Source organism: Poecilia formosa, unplaced genomic scaffold (genome assembly GCF_000485575.1).
Source record: "Poecilia formosa unplaced genomic scaffold, Poecilia_formosa-5.1.2 Scaffold386, whole genome shotgun sequence".
In the NCBI taxonomy this organism is placed as follows: Eukaryota; Metazoa; Chordata; class Actinopteri; order Cyprinodontiformes; family Poeciliidae; genus Poecilia; species Poecilia formosa.
Window position 1 is genome coordinate 87,864 of NW_006800325.1, and position 11,381 is coordinate 99,244.

General features: G+C 39.0%; 1 protein-coding gene across 3 annotated transcripts in view; it reads right to left on the reverse strand.

Annotated features, from left to right (window-relative positions):
* The window catches only part of dapk1 (death-associated protein kinase 1), an 85,451-nt gene that overhangs the window by 53,735 nt on the left and 20,335 nt on the right, over positions 1–11,381 (reverse strand). The window contains exons 1-2 of one of the 3 annotated variants that reach the window (XM_007575682.2): positions 10,330–10,533; positions 9,555–9,737 (exon numbers count right to left, since the gene is read on the reverse strand). The exons of 1 other annotated variant lie outside the window; for it this stretch is intronic. In XM_007575682.2, the coding sequence (XP_007575744.1) occupies positions 9,555–9,616 (62 nt within the window). In that variant the 5' untranslated portion in view covers positions 9,617–9,737; positions 10,330–10,533. Of the gene's footprint in view, positions 1–9,554; positions 9,738–10,329; positions 10,534–11,381 lie in introns of those variants that run through there. One more of the 3 variants, XM_007575684.2, reaches the window with a different exon arrangement.

The window sequence follows — 11,381 nt, forward strand, 5'->3', positions numbered from 1 at the left end:
GTGACCGTATCCTCAGATACGAATGAACTGCTCTAAATGTCAGTTTTCAACTCTGCCGTTGAATCCTTGGGTGAAGTGAAATGATAAAAGCTGTGCAAACAGAGAAGAACCGTCGTGTCTTATTTTGAGCTGTATTTGCAGCGCGGGGCCCCCATGTCTGCTGAAACTGACATTCAGCAGGTTTCGAGGTGGAAAACTGTCATGACTCAGGAAACGTCAGCGGCTGCAGCAGATCGGAAAGGTTCTGCAGAGACGTCTGCTGATTTGACAGCTGGCTTCATCTTCATAACAACTTGGCAGGAGACGACATCCAGACGCTAAAGGGAAAACTTCTCCCCTCCAGTTGACGTCTTAAATATTCAAAGCGAACAGAGTTTAAGTTTTTAGCTTCACAAAGTACAACCTGAAGCAAATGGTAGGTGGAAGGCGACTTTTTAGTTTGGATCTCTGACAGAATCAAACTAAAGCTGCAACGATCGATAATTATTCTGACGATTAATTGATTTATCCGCTCAGGAAATTCTGCAGATTTTTTCTATTGAGCCACGTAAGTCTTCCTTGTATAGTGATAGAAATATATTAAAAGACCTAAATAAACATAATTCAATTCCTTCTTAACATGTTTCCTAAACTCAAAAACAGCATTCCTTTAGTTCACACCTGATCATTTGTAGCACAGGATGCATCTGCAGCCAACAAAACAACAGAGCGTTGAGATAATCTGAACTTTTTAGACTAACCAGTTGACAATTAGATGGTAAAAAATGCTTATATTTTCTTTCCTAAATACAAAATTTGAACCAAGTGAAGCTAAACTTGGGGAGTTTTGGGGAAAACTTATTTGCAAAGTTTTTTTTCTTAAATGTATATATTTTTGCACAGTTTTGTCTTAATTACTGCTCTAAACATGTTTATTCAGCAAATTGCCTGTTTTACAGCCTGTAAACTCAATTTAACAATCTATTAATATATTTGTTGGCAATTATTTCAATAATCGATTCATCTCAATTAATCCTTTCAGCCATAAAATTGTTGGTTTGCTAATTGCAGCTCTGTAATGTTTGCTTTGATTCTTGTCGTTTCCGTCTGCAGCAGCGGTTTGACATAAAGAGGCTCAAATTCAAAAGGCTTATTTTTTATCAACTGTTAGTCTTGAAACAGAAGCGCAAAGTTGCAAAAGCAAATGACTGACAGAAAAAACTTTAGCTTTTTGTTTCACTGCCCACAGATTTCTTCTAATTGACCACAGAGGACTGCAGCTCGTTTTCAATCAACAACATGACCCGCAGCGCACACACACTGACACACACTGACACACACCGACACACACCGACACACACACACCTTCACGCACACACACATTGCCAAATCCCTGCCCTTTATCTGCTCACACAGATGGCAGGAATCCAATTATCCTCAATCTACAGCAGATTAATTGAAAGTGCCTCATTCTTGGACTTTTCTGAGTGAGTTCAGTCAGAAAACACCAACAGCACCAACAGAAAAGATAAAAATCTTTATAGCGGGATGGATAATAAACAACTGGCAACCCAAAATCACAAACAGGTTTTATTCATATTCAGATTTCAAGTTTGCAGAGTTAAAATAAAATATTTAAGCCAAAACTGCAAAAGTTCACTACTGAATGACTGCTGATGCTTCTGCAGATATTTACATCTGAATATGGAGAAATTTTTACAGATGTAAATCCATCAAGTTGAAGCAACTCGACACGATTCCAGTTTTTACACCATTTTCAACTCAAAAACTAATTTTCCTATTCAAACGGTCTGGAGATTCTGACAGCGCAAACAAATACAACATCTATTTAAAACTATTTTATAAGGTTTAATACTGCATCAAATTACATTTAAACAAAATAGATTTGAGAATAACATTCTGCAACTTAAATTACCATTTAGCTTAGCTGCCTCGCTTTTGCATAAAAGATAAAAAAATATAAAGGTATTCAAAATGGACGTGTAATATGGAAATATGGAGCAAGGATGAACAACCTCAGCACATTTTAAGATAAATTTGAGCATTTTGAACCAATTCAGAATTCCCTGGACTCAGATTGGCGATTTTCTATAAATATAATTTTTTTTGCACCTCTAGAAATCATAGATGGTCAGAAAAACAGTGGAACAAATGGAAAGAAAAATGAATGGCATGATAGAAACATAAACAAATGACCAGACAGTTTGACAGACGGGTGGAGTAAACAGGAAGTCAATGAACGCAACAGGCAGCAAACCCTTAAAAACACAAACATTTCCTCAAATTGGAAAACACCAAAAATCTGACTCCGTCCTTCTCCGAACAGAACAGGAAGAAAACCTGACATCAAAATGATGTTTGTCTCATAATCTCCTGACCCATAATGAGAATAAACCTGCAGAAAATGACGCTGCTGCTGCTCAGCAGGTTTTGCTCCCAGTATTTTGAAAACTGCAGACAGGAAATCGGCTCATCATCACCGACACCGTCTGCGTAAACGTTGGTTGATCCCAAACCAGTCCGGCTTTTTCAAAACGATTAGCGAGTTTGAACACTCCCATGTTGATTCAACAGGACATGTTCCTGTCTGTGTCTCACCAGCATCACTGCAAACACCAACAGAGCCAGGAATCCTCCTAATCACTGCTTGCAAAACACAAACATGTACATTTACCAAATCTTTACTCTGAGCCAACAGACTCGATCCGATTCAAATGAAAACGTTTCAAGCACCAAAGTATCATAAACATGTTCGATTCGTTCATTGTTTTAAAACATTTTACTATTAAAAGGTTTAAACTGGAGGTATCCAAAGTGCGGTTTGGGGCCCAGTTCTGGTCCTTGAACTGTTTTTTATGTGGCCCTCAGCTTCAGGTTCAGAATGATACAAATTAGTTTCAATGAAAAATGTCAAATATGACACAAAGTATTTATCTATTTATAACCAAAATGTCATCATTAGAGCCACAAACAGACTCTGCTGAACCCAAACCAGCTTTTACTATTTATTATACTTGGATAAATGCAGCAAGCAGTTTGAGAGGAAGTGACACAAAATCTGTTCTTATAACTGAGTCCAAATTCATTTCAAAACTATTATGAAAAATCTTAATACAGCAAAGGTGCAAAATCCTATTTATGTTTTCACTTTATAACAATAATTAAAAATACAAATAAAATTGGATGACGGCTATTTGCGTGATCTTTGTCGTTTTATTTGCAATTACTTTTGACAGGATGATTTTGGCCGAAGTGACAAAAAGTTTGTACACCCCTGGTTTAAACCATGAGTGTTAAACTGAATAAACCGGACCAGGCTTTAAGGTGCAGCTGCAGCAGCAGAGCTGAGGGTGGGCGAGGTGAGCGGCAGACCTCATCAAGGCCGTCCCAGACTGCCCCTCCACCCGTCACTGTGACCCACAGAGGAGAGGAGGTGGGGGGCAAATGTAGGTCAGTAGTCGGGGCAGCGTCTGCTGCTCAGAGTGTTTGTGTAGCTCCGTTAAAAAACACTGTATACATCCTAAACTCTGCTGATTTCTTAAAAACAAAACAAAAATACATTTAAAAAAACATTTAAATCAGTGACAGGAATTTAATAGTTAATTTTGATAAATTAATTACAACGATTTTAATTAAATTAATTAAAATTTTTTAACATAGAATATTCTGACCAGAACCTTTGTATTTGTGTGTTTCCAGTACGCCAATAAATGTGACGCACAAGCTGCATCCGCTAACAGCGTTGGATGATGAAACCGCTTCTCTTGGCTCACTGGGGGTGAATTTCTGCTTTTAAAACGATCTGAAATACACCATCTTGTTAGCACCAAGTTGTGCTAACAAGAGTTAGCCTATCAGCAAAGCTATTCAAGCTAAAGTAGCATCTCACTGCTAAACATGTAGCAGTAGCACAGATGCTAACGCTAATGTCAACAGTTCACATCTCCATGAATGATCAGGAGTTCGACACATTTTGCATCAATATGATGGTTGAACAACAGATTAAAAACAATATCTTTGTTGTTGAGCTCATAAATCTATTTACTCAAATATTTAGCACAAAAACAGTTTTTTTTACTGAGAACCTTTCTTTGTCTATAGTTTTTTATTAAAATGTGACTAATTAATTCCACCCTACAATTTTAATCGAGTTCCACCACTAGTTTCAAAATCCAAACTGAAAAGAGGTTGTGTACATAATCCTGTTTAGTATTCATAGAAGTTGCTATTTGGGATGATTTTTGCAAAGGAATAACCCAAATGCTGGCTCAGCTTAATGTTATGTTAATTTTGCAGCGTTACTCTCTGCATTTTTATCCGTTTGGCTGGAAACCAAACAGACGCATCAAGTATGCAAGAGCCTGTTAGAGCAGCAGAGCGGCTGGATTAATGCAGACTAACGATCGAGGCAGAGCAGCAAGAAAAAATATGCAGGGAGTAGAACTGAGCAGTGGAACGGCAAATCACACGGACTCAATATTCGGCAGGAAGTACCTGAGTAAGTAGAGCTTGAAACAACGAGGAGAAAGAGCCGATCTCCCAGCACCAGACAGTAAATGTATCTGATCAGATTAATGTGAGTCGGGAATGATAGACCAGACCAGGAGACGTGAAATGATGAGGCTCTTTCTGTTATTAAAGGCTAGAAATGATATTGAACTCCTTCGCTTCTTAAGAACTTTGTCCTCAAGAGGCGAAGAGCATCTAGTGGCAAAAATAAGACTTTGACTGCAACTCCTTGCCGCAAAATCTGTAATTTTTGACTGTTTTCACACCTGAAAGTCCAGTGGACTCAGTTAGATTGGAGACCAAAAACTGCAAAATGTGTTCCATTTCCAGCAGCTGTGGTTCTTTTTCTCTGCACCGAGTCAGACGGTCCAAACCCTTTGAGCAACCTGTTCCCCTCCTCGCCTGTGGGGGCACTGCACCAAAAGCCCTGAAGGAAATGACAAAATCTCTAAAGAAGACACTGAGCCCAACTTCCTTCACAACATGTAAACAAAAATGGAGTGGTGTCAGATTTTAGCTGTTGGAAGATTTATCCTTTATCTTTGGTAAAAAACCACGAGTCGTTTCTCCCACTAGAGCTAGGCTAACACTTTTGATTTGGTTGTATTTACCCAGAATGCCCTGCTTTTGGAGCAGTCTCCGGTCCGCTTTGCATTCACATATGGATTAAAACCAAACCAGAGTTCACTTCAACTGAACCCAGACTGAGGTTGAGTCTGAATCAGAGTTCAATTCACATTCACACCTCCACAAACAAACCAGACTTTCTAGACAAATGAGCAACAGGTTAAAGCAAACTAATCTGGGCTGGAGTGAATGAACTCTTAGGCCATAACAATCACAAAAAACAAGGCAACATCCTGGAGGGACTGGTTAATAGCTGAGGCGATCTCAAAAGGTCTGGCAGAGAGCAGAGTGTTTTTATCTGCCGGTGCCATTAAGCCTCTAACGGTCCAGTAATGCTTCACCTTCACCTGATCGCCGGTCTGAGGACGCACCAGGCTGGAGACCCTTCACTTGTTCCCTGCTGTTCTCAGCCCAGAAGTGAGAATTTCCTGCCAATCTGCGACTCCATTACAGAGATCAGTGTGTGGTCAGGCGTCAGAGAGACGATTACAGTCAGGAGTCCTTCACAAACTCAGAGGACGGGGAAAATTAACACTTTCATTTTTCATCCTGCAATTTCTGCAGTTCTGGTAACAGACATTCCACTTTGCACATTTAACAATTTCAATACACTGCGAGTATTTTTCTCTAGTTTCTAGTGCAAATATCTTAGAATAACTGATTTAAGAAAACTTGCAAGTAATGTTTTAGCAAGACACAGGAATGAAATGCTATTTTCAGCCAGCATTTATGTTGGTGAAAACTATCAGTTCCACTGGATTATTTTATTTAACATTTTCCCCTCTTATAAAGGAAAAATAAAAATTACTGGGAAAAAAAAACTCGTATCTTGCTGAAACGTTACTTGTAAGTTAGTCTCATCTGAAGTCAAATTATTTTAACTAGAAACTAGTGCAAATATCTAAAAAATAGACACCAAGAAGAGTTATTTTAATAATGGTGAGATTTTGTGCTTTAGCTTTTATGCTCGACTGAATAAATACTGAAGGATCTTTGCACCCTTGCAGAAAGAAACCTGCAGAAAACTTGAAAGGATTGTAAAAAAAATAAAATAAAATAAAAGATTTTGAATGTTGTGAAGATTTTAAGGACTTTGCCAATGACACCAGAAGCTGGAAAAGCCATTTTAAAAACGCTGAGCAGATCAGACTGCAAAGGTTACCAGGAAAAACAAAGATCCTGCAGCTGCATGGCTGCCGCTCCGCTAATCGGCGTCTCTGCCATGCGGCTCATAAGCAGCCAGGATCAGTGTCAGGATAAAGTCACCGCTTGGCTGATTTCCTAAATTCCCTCATTTTGCCAAAGCAAATAGGCAATAATCCGAGGCCTGCCAGAGTCAGAACGGCGTCAGCAGCAGATCAAAACTCTCTCTCTCTCAGCTGGTGGACACAAGACCGGCTTTCATTATGAACTCCTGGCTCATCTGAAAGGTCAGAAAGTTCAAAAACTCTGGAGAAGAATTTGTAAACACAGCAAGACTGTTGTCTTCTCTCTTTTTCTAAATAAAGATTTGCTTTTTTTTCCTTTTCCTGTTTGGCTCCAAACTTGGAAAGTACGCTGTTCTGAGACAGATCTGGCAAAAAAAATAAAAATAAAATGACTTCTGTGTTCTTCAACCCGGTTTTAACTCATCTGATTGGTTCAACACAGAGGACTTTTGTAGTTTTAGGAGTAAAAAACATAAAAACATAATAATCTTCAGATGGTAAATCAGGAGACATTTCATAAATGAATAAGTCTCTAGAAAGTCCCGGGTGAAATCTGTGGTCATGTTAGCGAGTTAAACAGAAACTTCCCACTACAATTAACCAAAATTAGGTCAAAGACCTTTTCTAATTTAAACCAAAGGGAAACTGAGATATTAAAAAAACCTTCTGGGAAATTTTTCAGAGAATCAAAAGAGCAAAAGTGTCTGCAGTTGACCAAGTTTTTAAATTTACTCTTTTATTCCTTTCAGATTTCAGGTGTGGGTTTAGTCCAGGTAACTTTACCTCATTTTAATTCACCATGAGACTGACTGACTGATTATTGTGACAGGCTCAGTTGGTGCAACTTAAACATAAATCTACCAGAGGTTTGAATCATTTTGGCTTTAAATTTAGCCAGTGATATTTCCAGCATTCTTAAAGTCACTGTCTTTGTGCCGCTCAGCTGCTTAAACCCAAGAAGAAATTTCTGTCCCTTAAAAAATATACTGTAGTAAATAGTCGCAATAAACAATAAATCAATTAATCGCATGATAAATTTTACTCAAAAATGGTGTCAAAACAACAATATTATCGTTTGTTCTAATAACTTCTGGGGAAATTTATCGCCCAGCAAAATGTGTTGGTAGTAAAAGTTTGTAAAAATATCTTGCGGTAGATGAAGCAGTAGAAAGTGTGGGATGTGCAGCAGCATCCAGGTGCTGGAGCAGAGCCAGAAGCTCGGTCCCATTACGTAACGCTCCAGATCGTCTCGGCTGCTGGAGCAGGGTGTTGAGACAGCCGGTGAGAAACGGCAGAAAACGGCTCGATTATTACCAAAACGCTGTGGGACAAACAACAGAACCGACAGAAGATCGGCTTCCAGGTCCAACCTGTCCTGCAGCGTCAAGCTGCGAGTCAAACGTCGCCTTCAGCGGTCGCATTCAATACAACAACAAAAACCTTAAAAACTAAGAAATATCAGTTCTTTAATTTCATTAATCTACTTTGGTCCAGACATGGAAACTTCCTACATCAGATTTCCTGTTCAAGGCTCCAATATTTTTTCCAAATTTCTTTGACGCAAACTTTTAAGAAAGCAAGGAAAGGCTGAAAAAATGGTGGATGAAAAGCTGGACAGACAGATTGATCCATGTTTGGACAAACAGATCGATCAATAAATGAGTGGATGGACAGAGTCACAAATGAACGGAGGTATGGACAGACGGATGGAAGTGAATCTTTTACATAATTAAAACAAAATGGTAAGGATGGAGGCACTTATTGCTAGAAATGTACGTATTTATGCAGCCAATAGGACAGGAAATGGAAGGAAATTTTTATTTTTATTTCAAAATAAGAATAACTTATCAACTGGACCTCTAGTTTTCTTTACATGTATTGAAGGAGATGAGGACTTTAAATGTGTTAATTACAGTTCTGGATAATGACGTGAATCCATAATTCACAGTAATTCTATGTTTAGGCAGATTAAATGACAAGAATCAAACGTGATGAGGGATTGAATAATTAAACTCTAAAAAATGACAAATGAACATCACTGTTATTAAGCTGCAGTAACTTTTATAATTTTTTTTACATAATTTTTGATACAGTCATTTTCTGACAGTTTGGTATGAGAGGCAAAATTGAGCTCTTCTGCCTTCTTCCAATGCTAAATAAAAATAACCAATCAGAGCCAGGAGGCGGGTCTTAGTGCTGTCAATCACCATCTGTGCATGGTGCTGAGTCATCTCAGTCACCAAGGACAGCATATAAAAAGGTTTCTCCATAATGCTAAGTTGTTTCTTCACTATTAGCACCTTTACCAGTGAGTACATGAGAATGATTAACAGCGCTAAGACCCGCCTCTTGGATCTGATTGGTTGTGTTTGGTGCATTTCTTCAATAGTAGCTCAGGGAGGAGATCAATCTTTTCGCAGGTTATCTGTCTCATACTCACAGTTGGGTAATAAATAGTTACATTTACTTGAGTAACTTTTTCGAAAAGAATGTACTTTTAGGAGTATTTTTACTACACTGTACTTTTTACTTTTACTTGAGTACTTTTATTATGAAGTATCTCTACTCTAACTAGAGTAAAATTTCTGGATTTTCTACCCCCTGAATGAAAAACAAACATGTTTTAACTAAAACTTTACCAGATACAGACTCACACCTGCAGTTTTTGTTAAAGTTTCATAAGTTTTTACTGAAATAAAATATTTATTTTGGCTCATTTTGTTATTTATATGAATTATTGTAATTTTTGTTCTTAAAATACCTAAATTTTCCCTTAACTTTACATTTTGGTCCGTCAGATTATGTAATTTTTGAATATTAAATGATTGATAAGTTGATCAGTTATTCAGTACTTGAGTAGACTTTTTACCAAATACTTTTTACTCTTACTTGAATAATTTCTTGCACGGCTACTTTTTACTTTTACTTGAGGAAAATATGTTGAAGTAGTGCTACTTTTACTTTGGTAACTCTGATCATCTTGTACTGTCAGTTTTAACAAATGTGTATAAAAAACATATATGCATGTATTATTTTTTTAAGTATTAGGCACATCATGCAGCTGTAAAACATTACACAACATCAGTTTGCAAACTCAAAGAAAAATCCGGGGTGTTTTCAACAACTGCACACGCCTCAGCCTTAGAAAGGAGAAGTTCATACACACCAATAACATGCTTAAAAATAAATTAAAACCCCAGCAGCACTCACCTGCCCAGCTCGTCTCCAATTTCGTAAAATTCCTCCACGTTGTCCGGGTTGAAAACAGTCATGTTGTCCAGGCTCTCCCGTCCTCTTGGCGTCTCTGAACGGCTTCTCACAGCGGCACCATCCCTACCAGCCTCCGGTCGGCCCGGGGACCCGGACACCGGTCTTCCTCATAGCTGTGGCTCTCTGGTGCATGTGAAAGGCATCAGAAGGAGGAACAGGAAAGTAAGTGACCCGGTCAGAGATGTTTGGAAACGGAAACAATGGGATCCCCCAAACGGGCTGAGAGATGAACCTGCGATCCGTCCACCCAGTCCTCACGACCCGCTATTGTTCCCCCTCGTTTATCTTTCCTTGAGTATTGCATAAAAGAGCCCATTTTAACAGAAATTCACATTACATCGTCACCGGTTCTGAGTGGAAAACAAACCACCCATGGGGAGTTTGGTGTAGCCATGGGAAACCAGCTAAGCTACGAGTCCAGGGAGGAAAATGACTGTTTGAGTCATTTCTTACAAATTATGACCCGGACAGGTGTCTAAGCCCAAACTGTAGGAGGATAAAAACTGTAAAACGTGTCATAAAAACAGTACAAACCTGAAACACTGTAGCTGTTCTCAATATAAAACCACGAGCAGCAGCTGCCCTGTAACGTTTTATTCAACCCCACTGCAGTCCGAAAAAAATCAACATAAACGCTAGCTTCTGACCGTCACCGCCCCTTTTTTAGTCCCCGAAACTGATACAAATTTAATGGGAACTGAATAAAGTATCTTACGGTGTGCCGGTGTGTGTCCCGCTGCCAAATGAAGCCGAGATTTCAGGCGTTTTGCGGGAGGCGGTGATCCAGGTTTGGCTCACGGAAGACAAATGCTGGTTGGAACGGGAGAAATCAACGTTAACAATGTGAAGCGGGCTACTCCTGGTGACGCCTTCGCGTACTGTGGGAAATGTGGGGGCAGAGATAACTACAAGTTGATTGTAAACTGCGGATACTTCAGGACGCTTCTTATTAGTACACAGGTTGGTTTTAATGTTACTCAGAAAGAGCCGCTGTGCTCAGGGTGAATTATATGTTATCCCAAATGCGTGGAAGAAATAGGAAGTCTAAATGTCAGGTTTTTTGTCGTTACGTAAATGCACCGGCCTTGTGCGGAGTGTAGGAGCAGGTGTAGCCGCAAGAGGGCAGCAGAGATTTCACTTTTACTGCATTTTAGATCGAATTAGAGCATTTTTGTTTTGTTTATGTTTTTTCGGGGCCTGCTGGAATGTAAAACATAATTTATATCCACAGTTTTCAGACTGAGGAACACTGGACTGCCTTTAGTAAAACCAGGATGTTTTCTTCTCTTACTTGAAAAGTAAACACAAAAATATTACTTAAAATGTTTTAGACAACTTAAAAAGTCCATGGTGATATATAGGCAGGGGTGAAAGTAAGGGGGTTACGATCGGGTACTGCGTACCCCTAAAAGATTGTGCTGGGATATGCAGTACCTGCAAGAGAGGGGAGCCGCTGTCTGCTGTAAAGAATCAATGGGTTCATTGTGCAGCCGTGAGTGATTAGTTTTTCAAGAACAATCCAAAACATGACTTAATCAGTTAATAAATAGCTCCCCGTCCCCCTCCTCCATTTCATATTGTTTCTGAACTCTTCGATCGTGGAAGGTTTTGAGTTGATCTCGGCATTAGGTGACAAACTGACGCCGCCAGGACGCTGAGACCAGCACGTCCTCCTCTGATTGGCTTATCAAAACGTTCATAACTTTATTAAAGAACAACAATAACAAAAAAGTCAACAAAACGTTTTCAAATTAATTACCCAACAAA